The sequence below is a fragment of the Crinia signifera genome, chromosome 6, assembly GCF_055691185.1.
Source record: "Crinia signifera chromosome 6, ASM5569118v1, whole genome shotgun sequence".
In the NCBI taxonomy this organism is placed as follows: Eukaryota; Metazoa; Chordata; class Amphibia; order Anura; family Myobatrachidae; genus Crinia; species Crinia signifera.
In genome coordinates, this window is record NC_139222.1 from 93267650 (window position 1) to 93293147 (window position 25498).

The window sequence follows — 25498 nt, forward strand, 5'->3', positions numbered from 1 at the left end:
GGCCCCAGTTTGGACATGCCTTGTCTAGGCACTGAACTACCTGACTGCGGCTATATACTGACAAAATCTACAATACATTAAGGCATGCATGTCCAAACTGTAGCCCTCCAGCTGTTTTGAAACTACACATCCCAGCATGCCTTGCCATAGTTTTAGCATTCCCTAGTAGCAAAACTGTGGCAAGGAATAATGGAAGTTGTAGTATCACAACATTTGGAGAGCCATACTTTGGACATGCCTGCTTAGGGTTTTTGGTGCATTAGGAACTGTTGCAAGACCATCAGAGTGCATGGCAGCATGATCTAAACAATAGAGCCAGTTAAAAATGACTGACCAATAAATATTGACAAAAGTAACTTTCCTTGCTTGAAACTAGCTTGCATTTGAATGTAAGCAATAATCACCGTTGTTGGGATTACTCACCATAGACACAGGCTACACTTGAATATTCCAGTTTGGAAATGGTCTATTGGGAGGAAAAGACCTTCTGTGTGAGGAAAGGATATGGTGCAGGAAGGAAGGATGAGCAGAGCATATGTAGTAGATGAGGGACTGATCTCTCAGATGCAGTCTTGGGCTCCATCTTTTGGCACTACGAACAAATGTTGTTATACTGTAATGTTTACTTGTATTTGAGGGGCAGAGTTTTCATAAAAGTCAAACATTTCCCATTTACAGGCTTCTATATCAATGTCTGTGGCTTTTCTGTCTGATCTGACTGGTCTTACTTTTAGCTAAATTTGCTTGAATAACGTATTAAATTGGCAGAGGGGTGGTATTAATACAAACCCAACTGCTGCACGCGGAACTGGGATTCTACAGTTATGTACAGGTGGCAGCTCGTCCGAATGTTCAGACAACAAAGTGCACTTTTAACAGCACCTAGCTCTAATTTAAACCTATTGATAGAGATGCTGTACAGGTCTACCGGTTATATTTTTTTTCACCCAAAAGTAAAATATGTTCTGGGTTATTGGTGATATTCGACCATACTTCTCACAATCACTGCAGCTAAAGTGGTGACCCCAGCATATTATATCACACACTGGGGCAGATGTAATAAGCCTGGTGAACCCATCAAATGGAAGTGATCTAATTGTGACCAAATTGAAAAATGACAGTTGGGTGCTGATTGACTGCTGCAAACGCAGCCAATTGGCTTGGGACGATTGACAAATGCACTATTTTTGCAACCTAATGTAGATAGGTTTCACAGTCAATTTGCATTACTGTCATTTTATAATAACAAACAACGAAAGCTATCAAATTTGTTTTAATGTTGCTTTTTTGCCATGTTGGTTTTCATAAATAAAAAAATATTAAAAAAGAAAAGAACAGAATTTACCAAATTGACAAATCTAGTTGTCAAAGTTTTTCAGTTATGTCCTCATTTGCCAAAATACAAGTTTGGAACAGGATAAATCTCTTTAATATAACGAACATCAATCTTCTACTTTCCTTCCCTTGATCCAAAATGGTTCAGCACAGACTGACAATAATGCATCCATCGATTGATCTGGCAATGTTGCAAGTTCTCCATCTGAGATCACGTGGTTGCAAATAAAGTTAACAGCCCCTTCAGGAAGGAGACCACCTCATTTCCCCCCAACTTGGACTCTCCATAAACGCGATCCACAAATGAGATGGGGACCTGTCCAGAAAGAAATTCAATACAGATCATCAACATATTACCCGCATGAAACAGCCTTCCTACACTGGGAATTTCCAAAATTAGTATTGTGTATGGCAAGTAGTGAAAACAGACAAAAAGAACACATATAACACACTATTAGATTTGCATTTAGCATTTCTTGCACACAGGTTCAATTAAACAATTATATTTCTACAGTACAGCTAGAACATCGACTACGTTCCTCCATGATTGCATGAAGCAGAATGCAAATATCTCAACAATAAAAAAAAGTGATATCAGATTGTCCAAGACAATTATAAACACACACTATAAATGTAGAAGCACATCCCTTGCAATGAAGAGGTTAGATAGTTAATGAATAAGATTTGAAATAATCTAGGATGGACACCCAGGTTATGGGGTATATTCAATGTTAGGGGAATGGCTGTCGAGCAAGCTCGACAGCCGTGCCCCTGTCCCGTTCAGCTCGCCCGGAGCTCGGCAGTCGGGATTCAATGTCCCGACCGGCGAGAAGGGGACGTGGCTGCGAGTTGATGACGGAAATAGACGAGCTCCGGCCAGGAGCTCGCCTATTTCCGGCTTTTCCTCGGCAGAACGAGTCCGACAGCTTGCGATGTTGGGCTCGTTCTGCGGTGAAACCCTATTCAATGCTGTCGGGGAAGACAGCATTGAATAGGGCCCCACAGCCATCTCCCCCATCGGGAGATGGCTGCGGGTGCACGACAACGATTGAATACCCTCCTAAACCTTAAAAGGGAATTTAATAATGAAAGTGCACAAAACACTGAAGGACATGCCTGATACCTTGCCTGAGGGTTTCTGAAGACGTTCACTTCAATCTAGTACTAGAAACAAAATGCTAGTTGGACTCCAAAATTGCTGCTGAAGGTTACACTATTGGGTGTATTCAATGCCCTATGGAGAGCAGTATTCAACTGACCCCCCCGGCACTTGCCATTTCCAGGAGAGGGAGGGTCATGGTCAGCGGCAGTTCAATAGCCCACTTGTGACAATTACTATACCAGCCAATTGTGTGGTCCCCTTAAATGTCTCTTTTCTAGAGTAAACAATCCCAATTTGTCTGATCTTTCTTCACAGTTTAATTTCTCCAACCCCTTTTATAAGTGGTGTGGCTATTCTTTGGACTTTTTCCAGTTCTAAGATGTCCTTTTTGTAGTGTGGGGCCCGGAATTGTACTCCAAATTCTAGATGTGGTCTAACCAATGCTTTGTAGAGTGGCATAATTACATTTGAGTACCTAGTCTCCATACCCCTTCTTAAACAGGCTAGTATCTGGTTAGCCTTGTTTGTTGCTACATGACACTGAGCATTGTCAATTTGGACTCCTAGATCATTTTCCAGTTCTGATTTATCCAATATCACCCAGCTAAGGTTATAACTAGCACACTGGTTAGGTCTCCCAAGATACATAACCTTGCATTTATCCACAGTGAGCCTCATTTTTTAATTTTTTTCCCACTCTTCTTGTTTATTAAGGTCGCTCTGGAGTGTGGAGACATCCTCAGTTGATCTAATTACCTGGCTTAGTTTTGGGTCATTAGCAAAGTTAGAGATTTTGCTGAATATACCCCCCCATATCATTAATGAATTTCTCTATGCTTTGTGTAGATATGACAACAAAATTTGAAATTATTCCTGGGCCTCATAGAGATAGGAAAATAAACCAATATTGAATGACAAATTGTTGGTAGATTTGGATATTCATACCTGCTACCTTAGCTGCCTTTTAGTCCAACAGCAATATGGTTTCCCTTAACCATATAGGTGAGTTTTTGGAGGTAAAATATTTGTGATGGACTCCAGGGGCTTAGGTAAAGTTTAATTTAATTGAGGTTTAAAATTGTGCGCGGTGTCCACCACAAATATTTTACCTCCAATATTGAATGACAAACTGCTCTGCAAAACATAAAGAGCGCAAACATCCTTCTAATTACTTTAATAACTTGTTCCTAATCTAAGTGGAGTGCAATTTGTACTTTAAACTAGGAGACTGAGGTAAGCTTATATTGGCTGGGAGCCGAATGAGATGGAATGGTTTTATTGCTGCCACCTGCAGACCAATGTAAAGCACTGCACTGGTGAGAAATGCATCTTACAGCAACATGTTATAATGGACAAAAAGCGATTCATTTTTAGAAGCACAAGCATAGTGTAAGCTTGTAAACTTTGATGTTATTGTAAAGTATTAAATGTAAAAGTATTCAATGTGCATTTTTTTTTAAAGCTATTCAAACACAAGTTGATGCAGATAGTAAAAAAAAATAATAAAAAAAAAAAAAAAAAAAACACACACACACAGAACCAAGATAGCAGATGGACCTAAAAACACACCATTAAAAACAGAAACCCTTCCAAGTTCATTAAGAGTGATCCATAAGTACATGGGCCCTTATTCAGATCTGATCGCAGCACAAATTTGTTCTCAAAATGGGCAAAACCATGCACATGTTACATCTGCCCCACCTGCAGTGCTCATGGTTTTCAGAACAATGGGCCTGATTCAGACCGGTTAGCAAGGCTGCAATTTTTGTAGATGGACAAAGCTGCACTGCAGGTGGGGCAGATGTAACAGATGTGCAGACAAGAGTTAGATTTGGGTAGGTTATGTTCAAACTAAAATCTAAATTTCAGTGTAAGAATCAAGCAGCCAATATTTACCCTGCACACAAACAAAATAACTCTCCCAAATCTAACTCTCTCTGCACATATTACATCTGCCCCTTCTGCAGTGCAGCATGATTTGGTCCATCTGGAAACACTGCAGCACTGCTAACCGGTCTGTACCAGGACCAATGTCTCGAACACTAACAGCAAAGTACAAGTTGTTTCCATGCATTCAAGGGTTTTCATCTTCACTTGTACAAGCTGTAATAAACTAAATGGCAATCCTGCTATCACACCTCTTGAAGTACTCTCAATAGAATCATTTTGTTTTATTGAGCAGAAGAAAAAAAAATTGACAAAAATATTCAATTAACAACCTGTAAACAAGATCCAAATAGTTATAAGAATTCTACAAAAATAATTCTTCAGTTTCTATTTAAACTGGCCAGTTTCCATTTATCAGGGAACATGTATGGCAGAGTCATGCTGCATTAACACTCATCATTTTAGCAGGGACACCATGTTCTGCTTCTCCGTTAACTTCAACCCAACGTCAATATCCTGGTCTGAGATACAACCAGTGATGGAGAACCACAGCTTCCCCCCCCCCATCTACAGTCATCTCAATGGAGAGTGTAAATAAGTATATAGTTACTTCAACCGCTGACCTGCAGTAATATCTAGAGCAGGCATGTCCAACGTTGGCCCTCCAGATGTTGTGAAACTACACATCTCAGCATGCTTTGCAATAGTTTTAGCATTCTCTAATAGCAAAACGGTGGCAAAGCATGCTGGGATGTATAGTTTCACAACATCTGGAGGGCCAACGTTGGACATGCCTGATCTAGAGGAAAGAAAAACTATGGATGTAACTAAGAGCAATCATTTATGATATTTGTCTCATTAAGGATATGCAGATTAGTTTACACACCCTGTTCATCACTACCTCCCATTGGTATTAGAAAGGTGGCCTCCATATTTAGATCTGTTCCGTTAGCCTCAAACTAGAGGGTCAATCAATTTAACCGCAAGATCATGGCGACATGAACAAGTGCAGTTCTATGCCATCTATCTAACCATTTAGATTAGATAGATGGGGCAAATCCAACCATTTCTCATCCTAATCCTATGTTTAGGTTTGCTTCTATCCCTGCTGTGTGACCCTGGTTTGTCTGCCCCTTCCCTTTAGAATGTAAGCTCTAACGAGCAGGGCCCTCTCTCCTCATGTGCTTTTCTTAGAGTAGATCTCTGCCACTGTTATAATTGCGTCGGTGTCCGCTGCTGCAACTGTCTTTTTTATTTACCATGTACTTGTCCTAATTTGCGTTTGTACTGTAAATCACTATTTTTCTAGTTTTGTGATTTTCTCATCTATGTATTGTCAGGTGCTGTGGAACCCTTTTGTCGCCATATAAATAAACGATGATAATAATAATAATAATAATATGCCGCACTTATGCTACTGTCGGACTTGCAGATTTTTGTTTGCAGGTCTGTGATCGTGCCACGATGTGTGCGAATTGTGGTGTTGTTTGTTGGTGTTGCAACACCACAGCGGTGGCAACTCGCACCCTTTGTGGTTAATTTGAGTTCTCTAAATTCAAAATAATGAAGAACTTTCAAAACCAATGTACATTCTTACAGCGGTAGTGCAAGGCTTAAACTGGTAACATTTCCTACCGCTATACAAATGCAGCATCACTTTCATATAATTATAGTGTTGATGTCCAAAAAAACATTTATTTCCTGCTTTAATTCTGCCCAGACAAGTCAAAAAGCATTCCCTAGGTCCTTGATGGCTAAGCTTGACACTCCAGCTGTTGTTGAACTACACATCCCAGCATGTCCTGCATCAAATTTAGCATGGCCAAATAGCAAAACTAAAGCAGAGCATGCTGGGATGTGTAGTTCAACAACAGCTGGAGCGTCAAGGTTAGCCATCAAGGCCCTAGGTGGAAGTAGTAGTACAAAATAAGTGCCCACTTTCAGCAACACTATTGATATGACCAGAATAAGACTGGATGCACTGGGGGATCAAGATCATCCCTGATTTAGTTACCTACATGCATGATGATAATCATTGGCTAACATCTTACACACACAGGCAACATTAGGTCCTCTGAACTATAACGTACCATAATGCAGGTGTGATTACATAAAACTTACCTCTCCAATGCTGTAATGAAACTGCCTGGCCCGCACGATCATCTCCATTTGGAAGACATAACCCTTGGACACACACTGCTCAACCAATTTCTGTAGAACTTCTTTTTTGTACAACCTGCGTAACAATCAATGAACATATAAAATGAGTATCTAAACGGCTGTGAATTGACGGATGAGAATTATCGGTACTTATATGTTAGTTGGGCACCCAATTAGCATACGTACAGTAACTTTGGAAAATCGCATTGCATGTGCCATTTTAAGAGGCATGCGATGCGATTTTCCTATGTAATTTATTCACTGCTCTCTTAGCCCCGGGGGATCGCATCGCACCTCCCACAAAATCACATGCGATTTTATAGGGTGTACGATGCCATGACATTAGGTATACAATAATAGCATTGTATGACATACAATGCAGTTTTAGGCACCCCCCCACTAACCACGCCACCCCGAAGCGTGGCGAGCACAGCGGAACGCGTCCTCTGACCTTTTCATACCCCCACTATCCACGTCGGCGTGGAGTTGATTTTATATAGTGTGGCGAGCGCAGCAAATCACAAGCGTATCGAGCCCCGCGAGGGGACGCGGATTACTTTACATGTATTCTGCGTGTGCTCGCCACAATATATAAAATAAACTACATGAATAAAGGGGGTATGAAAAGTTCGGAGGATGCGTTGATAGTGGGGGGTGCGTTTAACCTCATTGTATGTCATACAATGCTATTATTGTATACCTAAGGTCATGGCATCGTACATCCTATAAAATTGCATGCGATTTTGCGGGAGGTGCGATGCGATGCCACCGGGGGTCAAAGAGGGTACTGAGCTGGGATCAGGATCCAACAGTGCACCAAAAGACCAGTCTTCTGTCCGAAATAGCTTAATTCTACTCAATGTTTTCTTAAAAGGTGTAGCAAAAGAATACACCATCTTCATACTTTAAAAATATAGTCCAGACTTGATAGAAGTCTCCTTTTCAGTGTCTCAGTACACCCCCATTTTATTCTATATACAAAATAGAACTACTTTTAATTTACCTGAAACTTCCAGTTAAGTCAGAGGCACCTGGACGCAGCAAGACCTGGCTTAGAAAGTTTGCTCCTCGACTGCCATTTCAGGAAACAAAGCATAGATTATTGTTACTATCATTAGCCTGAAGTTGGAGCTCACTGACATACATGTTGTACGCACAAGGAGATTACAGAATAAAAACACACCAAAAACAAGGAGGCCCGGGGTCCCATCGGAGCTTTCAGTCCTCACAACACTGTTGAATTTTGTTCTCATTTATATGAGGTGCAAAGGGAAATAGAGTTCCATCACAGCAATATCATACACAGACATGTGGTATCCCTACAGGACCCTGCACTAACAGGGGTCCCTCAGCCACGGTAACCTGCTGCATGAAACAAAATGACTTTTATGGCGATAAAAACCTAATAGCCATTATCAGGCTATTCAATAATATCCCGGGTTTTCATGCAGCAACTTATGGTCTGCAAAAATCTGTGGACTTAAGTGTTTTCACACTAGCTGTCATGGAAAAATGGTTACTCATTATGGATTTGGTATCACCTGCTTCAACAAAATCTCAGATAAGCGCTGGCACTGGGGCTAATCATATAGGCCCAGGTGAGCCAATAAGTGGCTAATAGGATACCGCCCTTATTCTTCATGAGAAAAGGTTTCCCAACAATAAAATCATGCACAGCCCATCCCGATTTGGAGCCATGTGGTCAAGTCAAATTATAGTTCTACCATCTGCATGCCACAGCAAAAAAATAGACAGCCCATCCCGATTTGGAGCCATGTGGTCAAGTCAAATTATAGTTCTACCATCTGCATGCCACAGCAAAAAAATAGATTTGCCAGACAAGGCAACATTTTTCCAATCTTCAACTTCCCAGTTTTGCCCCTTGTAACCTCGAGTTTTCTGCTATTAGCCAACAAGACTAGAGATTATGGTGGCCTGTTGCAGGCCATGCACTCAATGTTTATTGTGTTCTGTGATGCTCTTGTGCAAACCACTGTTGTAATGCATGGTTACTAGAGTTACTGTTGCCATCTAAGTCAACGTTACCCAGCCTGGCCATTCTCCTCTGACCTCTCATTAATAAAGTGGCATCATCCACAGAACTGCTGCTCACTGGATGGTAGATGTATGAAAATGTGCTATGTGCTTTATGCAGCTGGTAATGGGGAAAGCTTTTCATTAACAAATTAGCACTAAGTATATTGCCCTATTGCCCATACCCCAATGTATCATCCGTTTGCAGACATGAATAAAAAAAAAAAAAACGCCCCCCCCCAAGCTGGCATTATCCTCGCCCCACAGCAGGGACAATGCTGTATCTGCTGCTGGCTCTGGGCTGCACAGGAGATCTCGCGCATGCCCATTACAGCCGGCCGGGGGAGAGAGTGCTAGCTTTTTAAAAGGTGCATGTGCAGTAGCCAATATATGAAAAAAGAAAATGCAGCACTAATAGTAATCGTTAAAGATATCCAGCAGCATAATACAAAACACAGATGGTGTAATGCACAGGTCTTCAACCTGTGGCCCTCCAGATGTTGTGGAACTACATGTCCCAAAATGCACTGACCATTTTAGCATGCTCTGATAGGAAATAATGTGGCAATGCATGTTGGAACGGGAAACTGTCATCTGTCAGACCAGAGGTTGACAGTCATCATGTCGACCCCGGAAGGTCGACTGGCCCCAAGGTCGACAGGGTTAAAGGTCGACATGGGGTTTTCACTGTTTTTTGAGCCGACATGTGTCGACAGGCGGTATTTCATGCCCTACCATCCACTAGGGCGTGGTGGGAGAATAAAATAGTGTGCTGAGCGTAGCGAGGCCCCGTGCCCGAAGCATCGCGAGCGATGCGAGGGGCTGCGGTTCAACTTCAACTGTGTCCATGTCGACATTCGGGTCAAAAAACAGTGAAAAACTCATGTCAACCTAATGACTGTCGACCTTGACCCATGTCAACCTAATCACTGTAGACCTAAGTCTGGTCTGTCAGATGTACCATTTCCGGAGGGCCACAGGTTGAAGACCCATGGTGTAATGGTTAGCATTACTGCCTCACAGCACTGAGGTCAAGGGTTCAATTCCCACCATGGCCCTAACTGTGCAGAGTTTGTATATTCTCCCCGTACTTGTGTGGGTTTCCTCCGGGTACTCTGGATTCCTCCCACAATCCAAAAATATACTGGTAGGCTAATTGGCTCCCAACAAATTAAACCTAGAATGTCTGTGTGTTCATGTACATGTGGTAGGGAATATAGATTGTAAGCTCCACTGGGGTAGGGACTAATATGAATGTTGATATATTCTCTGTAAAGCGCTGCGGAATATATATGTATGTGTGTGTGTGTGCGCGCGTTATGTAAGAAACTTAATAATTGTATTTTTATAAATCTACCCCAGGATTATTTTTGTTTATCCTTAAATTATAGATCACCAGTTTCTGAGATACTAAAACCTTGCTCTGGCACCAGTAATTATTCTACCATCTAAGTAACTTAGATCACATTTTTTTGTTTATTATGAACAAATTCTGAATCTGCTTGACTATGTCTGCACCGATCCACACAATTCCAGGTATACCTAATGAAGTTGGAAAGGTAGTGGGTAACTAGTGTAGGAGGCGCAATAGATATGGGGTGCTTTGCCAAGCAGCAGTGTGTATAGGGGGTAGTCAACCTCTTTCTAGGTACAAGAAAAACAAGGGGTACACTGCGCTGTACAGTAAAAGTGAATATTAAAGAATGTGCCAATTGGGTGAAAAAAAAAATACAAAAATATCAGATTATTACCTGGTAATATGTTTTCCTCTACTCCACCATGGCAGCCATTACTATGGGTTCCTCCCTTCTGGGTAGTCCTTCGGAAAAGAAAAAAAGACACCAGCCCCTATAAGAAGGCTCCACCTCCCTGCTCCGGTGTCTTGCATTCTCCAGCTTTAATACATAAACAGAAATAATTATTCCACATAACACAATACACAACAATTCGTAAGGGATGGGAATATATGCTGCCATGGTGGAGTAGAGGAAAACATATTACCAGGTAATAATCTGATATTTCCTCTACCTTCCCCCATGGCAGCCATTACTATGGGTCATACCCCAGCAGTTATTTTCGGGAGGGCATACTCACAACCAGCACCGAATTGTTGCCTCCTCGAAATCATAATAATCATAAATCATAGTTTCAGAACAACTTCTTCAAACTTTCATAGAGCTGCGCTAAGAACTTTCCTCCCGAACTTAGCGTCTGCTGAAGACATTACATCCAGTCTGTAATGTTTTGTAAATGTATGTATCGACGACCATCCTGCCGCCTTACATAATTCTTCCACTGAAGCGGATCCTTTCTCCGCCCAGGAAGCGGCCATTGCTCTTGTAGAGTGTGCCTTCAAGCTCACAGGTGGCTCTCTCTGCCTCACTTGATACGCTTTGAGGATACAGTCCTTAATCCACCGCGCCAATGTCGCCTTTGAGGCCATTTGACCCTTTCTAGCACCAGTTGTTAGAACAAACAGATTCTTGACTGTTCGAACTTCTTTTGTTCTCTGAACATAAACTTTTAGCGCTCTCACAATATCCAAGTTATGCAAACGCTTCTCCTTTTCGTTTGTAGGATTCATACAAAAAGAGGGCAAAACAATCTCTTGATTTATGTGAAACTCTGTCACAACTTTTGGTAGGAATTGTGGATTAGTTCTTAGAACTACCCTATTCTCAAAAAAAATTTAGAAAAGGCTCTTCTGCCCACAACGCTTGCAATTCTGAAATTCTTCTTGCAGACGTAATTGCCACCAAAAATAAAACTTTCCAGGAAAGAAATAATAATGAAATTTCGTGTAAGGGCTCAAACGGAGGTTCCATAAGCACCAAATTCAAGTCCCAAGGTGCCATGGGAGATCTAAATTTAGGTTTCAGTCTTCTTACTGCCTGAATAAACCTTCGGACATACCTGTCCCCTGCCAAGTCCCAGTCCAACATTGCCGACAGGGCTGAGACTTGTACCTTCAAAGTACTTAAGGACAGTCCCATCTGCAGTCCTACTTGCAGAAAACTTAGTACTGATGTAACTTCCCTCAGCGACTGCATCTTCTCCTTACACCTTGATACGTATTTTTTCCACACTTTGTAATACGCTGCAGAAGTGGATCCCTTCCTAGCCTTGAGCAGGGTTTGGACCACTTCCCCTTCAAAACCCTTTTCAGTCAATGACCTGGTTTCAACCGCCAGGCCGTCAACTTCCAGGTCAAAGGTTGCGGCTGACATATATGCCCCTGAACTAGAAGATCGGGTCTTGACGGAAGCGTCCACGGTTCTTCCACCGCCATCTGGCGTACTGAAGCAAACCACGCCCTCCGTGGCCAATAAGGTAGTACCGCTATTACCTCTGCTTTCTCCCTCTGAATTTTCCTCAACAATCTCGGAATTACCGGAATCGGTGGGAAAACATAGGCACGCCTCATCCACCAGGTGGCCGTCAGCGCGTCCCATTGCTCTGCTTGCGGATCCTTGAATCGAGAAAAGTACACTGGTACCTTGTTGTTCTCTGCTGAGGCCATGAGGTCCACTTGAGGTAGACCCCATCTCCTCACTAACATGGTGAAAACTTCGTCGTTGAGCGACCATTCTCCTGGTAGACAGGTCTTCCTGCTTAATTCGTCTGCCCTGTAGTTCTCTTTCCCTGCCAGAAAGACCGATGTTATGTTTAGAACAGAAGTCTCTGCCCAGGCCAACAACCTGTCTGCCACTTCCATCAGACTGCGACTTCTTGTTCCGCCTTGGCGATTTATATAGGCCACTACAGCCCGATTGTCTGATCTGATGATGAGCTCTTTGCCCTGAATCTGACTCTGGAACTGACGACACGCTCTGACCACTGCCTCCATTTCTCTCACATTGGAGTGTGCTTTGGACCATCTTCCTTGTGCAATCCCTGGACCACAAGTTGCTCCCCAGCCTATTTGACTGGCATCCGTAGTCACGACTACTTGCTCCATGGGGGCGAACGACCTTCCCTGTCTTAGCCGATCGTCGTCTGACCACCAGGCCAAATCTAACTTTGCCGCCTTTGTCAACACTATTCTTTGCATCAGATTTTTGCTGTCCTTGTTCCATTGTATGAGAAAGCAGGCCTGTATTTTCCTCATATGAAATCTGGACCATTGCACTGTCTCTAATGCGGCCGCCATGAGACCCAGCACCTTCATACAGTCCTGTGACCTCACCGTTGATCTTATCCTCATCATATTGGCTTGTTGTATCAACTTCAACCTCCTGTCGGCGGTTAATGCCACCTTCATTTGGGCGGAGTCTATTATCACTCCCAAGTATTGTATTTTCTGAGTTGGCTCTAAATGACTTTTCTTTCGATTTATAAGCCACCCATGTTGCTCCAAACATTGAATCACTCTTTCTGTGTGACGTAGCACAACGTCCCTGGAGCTTGCCACTGTAAGTATGTCGTCTAGGTAAGGCCATAGCTTTATGCCTTCTTGCCTCAGTCTTGCCACTAGTACTATCAGTACCTTTGAGAATGTGCGTGGGGAAGTTGCCAACCCGAATGGGAGGGCCGTGAATTGATAGCTCACACCTAGAATCTTGAAACGTAGAAATTTTCGATGTCCCTCGAATATTGGCACATGAAGGTACGCATCTTTGAGATCTATTGAAGTCATAAAATCTCCTGGACCTATCTCTGGAAGTATGGACTTGATTGATTCCATCTTGAATGGCCTGATGCGCACCTTTTTGTTGAGACGTCTGAGATCCAGAATGGTACGAAAACCTCCGGATGCTTTTTTTATAACAAAAAAACGAGAGTACCACCCTAGAGGCTCTTGTCCTCTTGGTACTACAGTGACCACGCCTTGGGCCATCATCTCTTCCAAACTCAAAAACAAAGCTTCCCTTTCCTCCTTGTCCCTGGGAATAGGGGATTCTACTACCAGATTTCCTGGCCACGTTTTGAACTCTATCTTGTATCCTGACTGGATGATTTCCAAGACCCACCTGTCTGTGGTGGACCTTTGCCAGACCTGATGAAACTTTAACAGTCTGGCACCTACCCTTTGAGGGTCGGCGTCATTGCTGTTCCTTCTTGGAAGGGAATCTATTTTCTCTGCCCCTTTGGGCCCGAAAATTTGCCCTGGATATCCAGGATCCCCTTCTATAGGCCCTGCCAGGCCTATAACTCCTGGCTTCCCTATAATCCTGTGGCTGGTATCTGTTGAACCTACTAGGCACATTCTTCTTGGCAGTTTTGTCCTGGGGCAACCAAACCGACTTGCCCCCAGATATCTTTGTCACCAGATCATCCAGCTGCTTTCCGAACAGGTAACTCATTCAGTAAGAGAGTACTGCATCCACAATCACCTCTTCAATCCAGCAGGGAAAGAGTTACCGCCTCAGTACTACTCCAACACACCTGACAAAAGCAAAATACAAGGTGCTTACTTCTCTCTCTCTCCCCGCAAGCATTGGTGATGCAGTGGACAACAAAAAATATCAGACTCTCTCACCCGTCCAACCGCGCTCCGTGCAGCAGTCGCAGCAGCGTCCACGCGACCCGGCGTCTTCCGGCTTCTTCCTCCAGCCGGCTACTTGTTATGCACGCGTCATCTCCCGCGTCGCGCACCACCTAAACACCCGCTGTTCTCTACGGAGATTAACACAGGCCAGGAGTTACACTGCAAACGCTATCCCGCGCCGCTTGATAGTGCACTCCTGAGGATGCCTCCGACTCAGCTTACCCCTTTCTGGGTTTGCATGCAGCACAAACTCTGGGACCGGACCCCACCAGCTGCAGTAAAGTCCTCACACCTGAGCAGCGGTATCCAGGCAGCACTTCACAGGGTAAGCCCTTCCAACTACCCGGAAAAGAAAAAAAGACACCGGAGCAGGGAGGTGGAGCCTTCTTATAGGGGTTGGTGTCTTTTTTTCTTTTCCGAAGGACTACCCAGAAGGGAGGAACCCATAGTAATGGCTGCCATGGGGGAAGGTAGAGGAAAGTTTTATTAAAAAAAATTAGACATCACATGACATACTAAAATTAGAAGTGGGCAGTAAAAAAAGAAGGAGGGGCAATTGAAAACAGTCCAGTTCATACGGTACCGTACTGGTGGAGTCAACTAGTGGATGGGTCCGTACCTATAATGTCTCCTAATGGGTAGCTGGTTTGTTTGTATCCAGTGTGTCCAGAGTTTGTCCGTGGTAGGTGTTATTATGGAGTAGCACTCTCCTACTTGTAGTAGATAACCTCCGTCCGGGTTAGATCATGGATCAGCTTTTTGCTGAAATTACCAACTGGTGCCCATGGCGATTAGGGCTAGGAAAAGGAGACTGGTCCGGATCCAAATAGTGGAGAATGGTGAAGTCCAGAACAGGATAGGGGGTACCCTCTTGGTCCACCAACGGACCCATCCACTAGTGGATGCCACCAGTACGGTACCGTATGAACTGGACTGTTTTCAATTACCCCTCTTTTTTACTGCCCACTTCTAATTTTAGTATGTCATGTGATGTCTAATGTTCTTTAATAAAATGCTGTCATTTTTTCACCCAATTGGCACATATTCTTTAATATTCACTTTTACTGTACAGCGCAGCATACCTAATGAAGTGCCCACTGTTTGGTATCCATCATCTGTGCTTACCTTATAAGCTTCCTTTTCAAGTCCCAGCCATAAACCCCTCCATCTCCAGCATAGCGAGTGCCAGACACAATATCAAAATTTTCTTGTTTCTGTTTTCTGCACACACAAAAAAGTGGATCAAAACGACAGAATATAATGAAATGATAAATGCTGAAACATATAGTGGCCAGAAGATGGCAGCAAAATACAGGAAGTGCACCATGTAATCTGAGACCGGGTACAAGTTTTCTGACAATAATTTAGGAGAAATCTTTGGGGATGGCCATCAGTGCAGACGCCATCGATTGTAGTAAACTATTTGATGGATAACCATCGATAGTTTTAGCTATCGATGGTCATCCATTATAATATATGACTGAATGGCCCGTGGGCCAATAAGAATTTGGGGGAGAAAAAAAAAAAAAAAATCGGTTCTCCTTTGTCATCAATGTAGGAAAATCATCTGGTTCTCCCACATCGATGGCAGACGTATTCAACATCGGCCATAAACCATCGATGGTTGATGGCCACCCGTACTTTGCTAATGCAACCTCAACACATCAGTTGGTGTAAACCATGCTAGGCTTAACTCTTTGAGTGCCTAGTGATAACTGCGTATTGAGTGCAAAATGTTTACATTTGAAGTTTGTAATGCCTCTCTGCACGGTCCTTGAGAACACGAGCAGTATGCAGAGAAAGAGACAGCTAAACCCTTTCTTACCTCTATACATTAAGCTGCTCACATTTTAGCCTTAAAATAGGTGCCTATACACTAGGGTGACTTTTCTCCCCTCGGGACCCCCAGGTGGCAGGACTGCATATGATACACTGCATGCTGTCAATTTGCATACAATGTATCGTATGCAATCCAAGCCAAGCCAGGCTCCGATACAATGCTCACAGGACTGCGCATCACATGGGACCTGATGTAAAAAAACATACATCATCCTATATATTGCCGCAATTGGATGAAAAAATTACCAAATCGCCATGAAAACCACCCTAGTGTATGAGTGCCATTACATGACATTATTTTTACATTCCAAACTAAATATGCCAGGCACTAGACAAAAAAACAAATCTGTTGGTTTTAAAAATACATACATTTTCAAGAACTGAAGGTATGGCAGAGACACTTATGATATGTGACATAATACGTAACGGCCACTAAATATGTGCAAGAAAAGGATTGCTTCGCATTCATCTTCAGTGCCTGAGACCGTACACAAACCTTGTTTCATTCTCAAACATAGATGTGTGTATTTCATGCATTTGATGTGTTTATACAACAAATGCAAGATACCTCATTAAATAAAAATATTCCGAAATACAGTAGGTGAAATGAAATAGGGTGAGAGATTCAGAAAGTGAGAGACTTGGTAAGAAATCTCCAGTTTGTTTAAAGCAGCAATCATTTACACTTCAAAATCAAACTGGTGTTGCAGTGTAAATGATTTATTAAAAAAAAAAAAAAAACTGGAGATTTCTTACCAAATCTCTCACTTTCCGAATCTCTCATCCGATAAATTTCACAAAGAATAATTTTTTATCCAAAATAGTTCTGAGCCCGAGCAAATTGGATAAGGGATACTCAACCTGTATAACAAGTAAACACAGTGATGCGACCAGGGCAGGCCTGTTTGCAGGTGATCTGCAGAGTATTTCCAGCTTCCATGTCTTATGCAGTAAACACATAATTTATTTTAGTTTTCACACAAACTTATACTCACTTGATAAACTCTGGAATGAATTTAGGCTGCAAGTAACATGAAAAAAGTTACTACAAAATTCAATAGAACATTATACATTGTTTACACTGAATTGTACAAAATATGTATGAGCCATTAATTTAATTATAGTGTCAACATTATTTCTCAAAATTCTTTTCTCCATATCAGCCAAATATAAAATCAAAAGTGTGTCTCCTTACAACCCCAAACAACCATAAATGGAGAATATAAAAGGGTATTTGTGTAGTTTCACAGCCTCAGGCTACTCTACGTTGTCAGCGTAGCCCAACGGCTGCCTAGCGTAGTGTCTTCGTCAGGCAGCATAGTCACCGCGAGCTGCAGCTCTGTCTCCGGCACCCCTGGCAAGTCTAGTGAGCCCCTCTCGCACAGCGCCGGTAACTGCCAGATCCCCTGTGCTGGCAGACGCCAGCGGAGAGGCACTCCATCTGCATCTCAGTAATTATTGTGGCAGGGTACGGCAACCCTGCCCGTGTCTGCTTCAGGGAGATGGGGTCAGGGGTTCGGTAGCACGTGCGTCTTGGGCACAATAAAGGACGCATTTGCCAGTGCTCCATGTTACATACTGGCAAATGCCTCCTTTGGAAACCCCCACTATCAACACCATCCCTAAGTGTGGCGTGCGCAGCAAGCCCCGTGAGGGGACCCCTAAAACAAGCTTGAAGCGTGGCTAGCGCAGCGAGCCCCGTGGAATATACCTCAAGTAATCTGCATCCGCTTGCCACGCTTCGGGCTCGGTGGCTCATTGCACTCGCCACATTATATAAAAATCAACTCCACGCCGACCTGGATAGTGGGGGTATGAACAGGTCTGGAGGATGCGTAACGAGTGTGCTCACCACGCTTCGGGCTGGCGTTGGATAGTTGGGGTGTTTTCCGGCTAGCCGCGAACATGCTGACTATACGCTAACTGCGCAACACTGACTGACTACGCTAACTACATAAGCTATGGCTAGCCGCAAACGTACTGACCACGCTGAGGGAACACAACGCTGATACTGACAGAGACACTACGCTGACTATGTAACTGCCGCTGTGAAACTATACAAGTACCTGTAAAAGTCATACTTCTGTCCAGCCTCCAGTCTTAATTTCCTACATTAAGTCTCAAGATCCCTGTTATAAACACCGCCGTGTTAGCGGGAACAGTGAGCCGGTTATGGTACAAAAGGGTTGGCATAAGATCGATGTGGAAATGGTTGACAGGAGTATTTCGGGGGTTTTTGTGTCAATTTGAAGATTCCAATACATTGACTCCAAACTATTGTATCACGTCCCCACGCAATCAGGCAAGGTGCCTCAATCCACTACTGCTGCACTTGGCACACTTTACCATTCCCAATCAAAGTCCACATGTATGGGAAAAAATAAAAGTTCAAAAATAAAATGTCTCTCCCCCCCCCCCCCCCCCCCACGCACACACAGTCAGACAGACATAGGGGCAGATTTATTAAGCTAGGTGAAGTGATAAAGTGTCTGGTTTTTATCACCGGCCAATCAGCTCCTAACTGTAAAGTTACAGGCTTGGTTTGAAAACTGACAGATAGAAGCTGATTGGCCGGTGATAAAAACCAGACATTTTATCACGTCACCAAGCGTAATAAATCTACCCCTCAATTTCCTGGCCTCTTTCTTGTATCTGAAGTCGCCACCCAATGGTGTCACAGATGATACAATGCTGCCCCCTACGTTGCAGGTCAGATCACCAACACAAGCAGGAGGTGTAGTGCCTGCAGGAGTACTGTAGTGTAGGCATAGTGCCTCTTGCTGCATTACGATATTAATCAGAGATTAAGCAGCAGAGACAGCAACTTCAACCATGTCTGACAGACTGCTGGGTATCAGCAGGACCTGGCAGTATAGTAGTAGAAACAGCCCAAGACTTCTGGTATTTGTTACTATGTTCATTCCATATCGGATATGTCTCAAAATATAGAACACTGAGTACTAAAAAAAAAAAAAAAAAAAAAAAAAAACCAAATCTGCTAGATACATTATTATTACAATAATAATCCGAGGTACGCAGGGGGTGGAACGCAAACACTTTTTTTTTTTTTAAATCAGAACTCTAATTGTGTTATTGAGTGCATGCAAGGAAGAATTTGCTGACTAACATCACAAAATAAAAAATTGACAAAATTTTTTTTTGAAGAAGATTATTATTAAGTTATTTAGAAGTACATACGTGGTGGGAAAGATCTGCATCCATGATAATTATGAAGTTCCCAGACGCATGCTGCATCCCATGTATATATGCAGTTCCTATGGCACAGATAACAGAATAAACCCATGAGCCGGTTATTATATGAAAAAGTACAATGCAGACAAACGTATCCCACATATACTGCCATCTCAGTGGCATTTCCAGAAGGAAGATACAGCATTACAACTACACATCAGGGGGATTAAGTAATAGCCTTATGCTGGGTACACCACCAGGACAATTTGGGCTCCAATCCCCTGGTTTTGATGCGTTTTGCGACTGATTGGATGTAAAATGAGCAGAGTCGTACCTGTGTTCAGAATTCAACCAATACTGTATTAAAACGTGCTTCCATAAACCACAAAAATACACTTACCTAAACCTAATTTCTTTTCTCGTGGTCGAAGTAGCTAAAATAGGAAAGAAAGCCAAATATGAAGAATGTTTTAAAGGAGAGAAACCGGTTATCATATTCCTGGCATGGAGAAGAAATGGAGATTCCTGAACACTGATGCACATAGACAGAGAGGAAGAGAAACTGTTAATGGACATGTTTTGGCTTCCTGAAAGGGAATACAATCCTTAAAGATTAAGGGGGAGAGTAATAAACCTTGAAGAGAAATAAAGTACCAACCAATAAGCTCCTAACTGTCATGTTACTGACTTTTTGAAAAATGAAAGGTAGGAGCTGATTAGTTGATACTTTGTTTTTAATAAAGCTGGGTATAAATTTACCCAACATATTTTCTTAATGATCAGCATCTCTCAATCTGGTGCCCTGACACAGTTGGGCAGGCCTTTTCCTGTCCCTGCAGCCAGTGAACGGGCGATCGGCACATGCGCCGAAATATCTACACACATATATATATATATATATATATAGCATCCACTCTGCTGCACAGCAGACGGGATATGTTTGAACAATGGCATTCACAGACATGTCTGGAATACACACCCGCCAACCTGCTCGCAACATTGCATTCATTCTACCAATCACAGCCATGGGCAGCAGTGACATCAGAAAAGCTTCTCAACTACATGTTATACTTATTTCATCATTTGGGTCCCAGGAAAATATATGGCAGGATGGTATCATAGGTCATGCGCCCACCATTAAAATCTATGAGACTTACTATTTTATCTGATCCATATATTTTTTGTAGTTGCTGAGCCACTTCCAATGTTCCATCTGGGCTTCCATCATCGATAATAATTATTTCATAATTATATCCACTGCAAAAATAAAAAATATACAGATTTAGAACATCAATTTCTAAACATATTTCTAGTAGAAACCAGTTTAAACTGCTGCTCTTCTCAGGACCACAACAATGATAAAGAACCACTTGCTAGGTAAAAAGAAGATTGTTAAAGTGTAGTCATGTGCCCAAATGCGATACACAGGGCACTTATGCAGGTTAGTAGATAGCTACATGCCATGCACACCAAGCTCGCATCAGAAATAGTCCTTCTTTCATATGGCAATCAGTTCAGTAAAACAGACGCTTTCTAGCAGTGGTTCCCAGGTCACCTGTTGGATTTTTATTACGTGACAGTTGGCGATACACAGTGTAGCTTCCGGGTGACCTGAAAACCCTGAACTGTGTTGGGTCCCGTAGCTTGAGTTTGTGAATCAGTGATCTACAGTATGATGACTGTTACTGGGCTAGTAGTGCCTGAAGACTAGAATCTACTGCGAGAGTAGGGGGCCCATACAGAATCTACACACAGGCACTCCCCTCTCTTAGAAAAAAATACCTGTGCTTGCTGTTGGGGAAATACCTGCTTTCAATTACATTATTTAAGCTTCACTCTGAAGTACTGTGGGTTTGAATAGATAGGCATTAGATATCACTGAACCACTGGACTGACGGGTTGGGATCATTTGGTCTACAGCATTATGGTCGACAGTCATTAGGTCGACACCATTATGTAGACATGGGAAAAGGTTGACATGGGTCTAGGTCGACAGTCAAAAGGTCGACATGGGGTTTTTCACAGTTTATTTTTACCTGAATGTCAACACAGTCGACATGGACAAAGTCTTGGTGTATGGGTGTTTTGAGAAAAACTCTGATACTAAAGGGCACGGACTCAAAAAAAGTCTGTGAACCACTAACAAATGCTCATGTCCTCACCACACAGCAAGCTGAAGACAAAGGGCCCTTTATGTACAGAATGATTCATTGCCACTGCACAGGTTTAGGAAATGCACAAATTTCAAATACAGTATTGCGTCTATTGCAAATATGAGATTTTTTGAAGACTGTATCTACAAGCAACAGTCACCCGTACAGTGATCTTCAGCCTAAAGCCGTGGTTACCAAACTTGTTTGAGTCAGGGTGCCCTATAGTTTAAAATATATATTTTTAATGCAATTGTGTTTTTAGGTCAGCCTTATGGTCCGTTACACAGATTTTCTGATTCTCTGTATCGGAAAATAACCAAAACCTTTTTTGTTAAAACTATTTTTTATTTAATTAGTAATCAGAATTATGCAATATACACATGGTGCAATTCTGACAAATTTTATAGAAAATTTTGACTATATAGTCAAAATCGAATAGAAATCAAACGGTTTTCAGCCACATTCGATCCTAACACGCACTCCTGTTTAGCGGAAATCCCGCAGAAAAATAGACTGTGCAGGCTAGACTATATACAGATCTGTACTATAGTCAAAATCGAATGCGTTTTGCTTGCCCTGCAATTTGAGTGAATCACAAGGCAATCGCACCGTGTGTACAACCCTTAAATCCTAGACCACCAACCCGAGGCATCCCTACAAGTGTCTCGAGGCTCCCCAGTTTGGGATCCACTACTAGACTGAAGCAACCTGAAAATAAATATCATGTTCTTTTAAGATTCAGAACAACAGATAAGGTGAATGTAATTTGGGTAAGTAGGACAACAAATAGATGGTCTTGGGCTACAGGAGGGGGGGGGGGATTTATTCAAGAGGTTCCTTACCATGAAGCTGCGAATGGCACAATACCAGGGCCACATAATACCCCTTTCACACTGCATTTGTAAGCTGGTATATTGCCTTTTTTTCATTTTGAAATGGTACCAGCTGCAATGTGAAAGGTCCCCAGTCAATTTACCGATTACAGAATACCAGCATTTGAAAACGTTTTAAAAGCAGGATCCTACACAGTTCTGAGCCATTTTTCCTGCAGTCTGAACGTCCCAGAACCGGTTTGAACTACACGTGATAATCTGCACAAGGGTCATTGGTTGTCTCCCTGCATGTTGTCACTGCCCACAAGCAGGAATTGCACAATAGAGTTTTATTGCAAAGAAGCAGTTTTTTTATGGGTGAAACGGGTTGAATGTGAATGGTACAAAAACAGTATACAAACAGTAATATACTGGTTACAACATGAAATGTGAAGGGGTTTAACTGGCTTTTGACCCGTTTTATGAAATGTTTACAAAAATGGGTTGAAAGCAGGGTTGCAATGTGAAAGCAGTATTACATGATCAGGGGTTAAAGTGAGGGGGAACGGGGTGGAACAGAGTTCAACCACCTCTAATGGTGCGGTGGAACATTTTAACCTCCACATTGGACCTGCACAGTAATTCTCAAAGAAAAGCATTGTAGTTTGCCAGGGGATGCCAAAAACCCTACCACTGGCCCTGTCTTTGCCTAATGGGGGGAGGGGAGGTCATTAGGTGGCATATAGAAATGAGTTCCCCCACCTCTGCATGACCACTTTAAGGGCGGGATGTTCTAACATCTGCAGGCCTGTATCGCCGATCACCACATTCTTAATGACCGAATATTCTCTAACATATGCAGTCATTAACGCAAGGGACAGCTCTTGCGATAAGAGCTGTCCCTTGCGATGCGGCGCCGGACTTCCGGGTCTGTGACCCGGGAGTCCATCTGCGCATGTGCAGAGCACGGCGCCGGCCATGCTGGGAGGGATCCGTGACGGATCCCTCACACAGCGCTGCGGTAAGAAGCCCATAGGCTTCTGCAGGGAATCACCAGCTTTTGCAGTGGTGACACTGCGGAGGGGGGACAGAACATACAGAAATGCGGTAAAAACCCCGATAACGGGGTTTTGCAGCATTTCTGTGTTAGAGAATCTCCCCCTAAGCCCTGTACATGATACGGAACGACGCTTACCAGGTGGTACAATAGTAGTTCGGAGCAGCTGCAGAGGGAGCAGCATCATGCCACCCTACAACAGCCCTCTGACTACAACTCCCAGGGCGCTGTGCTTTGTATATTGTTTGGTAAATGCACACCTTGATCCGACTACCAATACAAACCACTAAAATACTGTAATAATCCAATATAGATACAGGAGCACGATATAGCTTTAGTCTACCCTGACACTGGGATGAGCAGTGCACACACAGATGCCTGCCGTATAGGGCTAGATGGGATGAGCAGCTACCTCTCTCCAAAGTATTTGACCAGAAGCCAAACAATGAGCGGCAAGTTCTCTCGCTCGTTATAGGTCGGCAGCAGCACCGAGTACTTGTCCCGGGCCCCAGCATCTCCTCGCTGCCGGCTCCTCCGCAGCTGACTGATCTCCGACATGGCCGACAGCAGTAACCAGGATGTGATGATGACAGCGCGGCACGACACTACAGCGACGTTCCACCTCAGCCAATCCCAACGCGCGGCCACTGAAATGAAAGTGTTCTAACGACAGCCAATCATATCTGACATGTAAATAGCTGTCGCTCGGTAAGTCCACAGCAATTGGCTCTACTACCAAGTGGGCGTTCCCGGGATGGTAAACTACATAAAACTGACATTGATCATTGCACTGCAGTAGTGCACTCAGTCATTGCAGCAGTTAATGATATGAAGATTTGTCTGGGGCAGAGTCAGGCACAGTGGGAACCTACTCTGCAGCGGTTTTGCTGGAAATATTAACAGACAACATCGACACTATGGTGGAACTTGATAAAGTGGAAGGTTATATGTAGCAGCCAATCAGCTCCTAATTGTCAAGTTACAGGCTGGGGTTTAAAAATGACAGTTAGGGGCTGATTGGCTGGTGTGTTATTATTATCTTCCACTTTATCACTTCACCAAGCTAATAAAGGTCCATACGCACTGGGTGATTTTGAGCTGAAAGCATCTTTATTTTACCATTTGAGCTTCTTTCAGCTCAAAAGCCGTCCAATGTGTACAGTATAGCGGTGAGCGCTGATGCACGCTCCTGCATAATCATTGGCGGTGAGCGGCAGGGTGGATGGCTTTCCATAGCGTCCTGCTATGGAAAGCCGTCCACCCCTGTTAAAATTGCTGGGGCAGGCTTAAATCACTCTGTGTATGCACTGAGCGACTTTCCACATCATCGCTGTGCATACACTGGTTAAAAAGGAGTGTGTTTGCACCTTTAATACATCTACTCCAATAATTTTTTTTTTCTCCTTTTAAGGAAAAAACAACTTCTCAGTGACAGTGGTTGTGCCTCAGCACAGTGGCGTAACTATAGAGCAGGGGTGGGCAACTATTTTGGCTGGGGGGCCGCTTAACACTTCACTAAATATTCGAGGGCCATACACAATACAAATCACGAAAAATGCTCCCAAACCAGGGATAAGTAGTGAATAAAGGATTTTTCAACAGGTTATATGGGCACCGGGGTTGGAGACAAGACAGGGAGAGTGCCAGGCCGCAAGAATATATATAAAAAAATTATATATATATATTTATATATATATATATATATATATATATATATATCAAATAGACCGGCACAATCCACGGCTCGATGCTGAATAATAGGGCTGGGTGCCTGCACCAAACGATAGATACAAGCGGGGGTGATAGCGGCACTCGCAGCTGAAAAACTTCACAGGTACACTGGGTTAAAGAGCGACGTTTCAACGTCCTTTATTTGGACATTTTCTTCAGGCTAATGCAAACAAAATCTCACCATAGTTTTATACACCACCGTGCTCACAACGTCTCTCGCCGTCACGCTGGTAGGCGCGTCAGGAGTGACGTCATCAAAGTGCTACCATCACCAAGGTTACATAAACAACAACAGATGCGATCCGTATTTAGCAGACAAACACCTAAAACAGAACAGATAGACAATTGCTGGCATTTGTAATGGGCAATATTAGATCACTGTTATCGGTGTGTTCGAACATTACATTTTAAGATATGCACTGAACCTCATCCTGTCATGGGGCAAGAACAAGCATTACAGAAACACTCCACCAATCTCCGCTATGTATGTAAGAGGCGTAAACATCCAGCAGACCTGCACCACTAAACATGCCATAGTGACTGTGCGGGCACATGATGCTCATCTTATTCATAATTGAAATACAGATAATAACAGATGATACAAGCCATTCACTATTTTCTGGTTAAGCAGCTAATGCCAGCCAATTCATTAAGGCCACGGGGTGACAAAGTATCCAAGCGATGTATCCACCTCATCCTCCTCCATCC

General features: G+C 43.1%; 1 protein-coding gene across 1 annotated transcript; it reads right to left on the reverse strand.

Annotated features, from left to right (window-relative positions):
• Nucleotides 1-1257: 1257 nt before the first annotated feature.
• DPM1 (dolichyl-phosphate mannosyltransferase subunit 1, catalytic) lies at nt 1258-23685 on the reverse strand. Its single transcript, XM_083146484.1, has 9 exons — nt 23472-23685; nt 20195-20294; nt 19438-19471; nt 19044-19120; nt 16841-16866; nt 15132-15227; nt 7488-7556; nt 6446-6560; nt 1258-1651 (listed from the first exon to the last, which is right to left on the reverse strand). The coding sequence occupies exons 1-9, from the start codon at nt 23615-23617 to the stop codon at nt 1547-1549; spliced, it is 768 nt and encodes a 255-aa protein (XP_083002610.1). The 5' UTR covers nt 23618-23685; the 3' UTR covers nt 1258-1546.
• Nucleotides 23686-25498: the final 1813 nt, after the last annotated feature.

What these genes read in the sequence shown, in the direction of transcription:
- DPM1 (XM_083146484.1), bottom strand. Translation starts at nt 23,617, where the DNA reads ATGTCGGAGATCAGTCAGCTGCGGAGGAGCCGGCAGCGAGGAGATGCT. An exon ending in TATATGGATCAGATAAAATA is followed by an intron (nt 19,472 to 20,194) that starts GTAAGTCTCATA and finishes TTCCTATTTTAG; the next exon opens with CTACTTCGACCACGAGAAAA. An exon ending in GACTTAACTGGAAGTTTCAG is followed by an intron (nt 6,561 to 7,487) that starts GTAAATTAAAAG and finishes ATTGTTACGCAG; the next exon opens with GTTGTACAAAAAAGAAGTTC.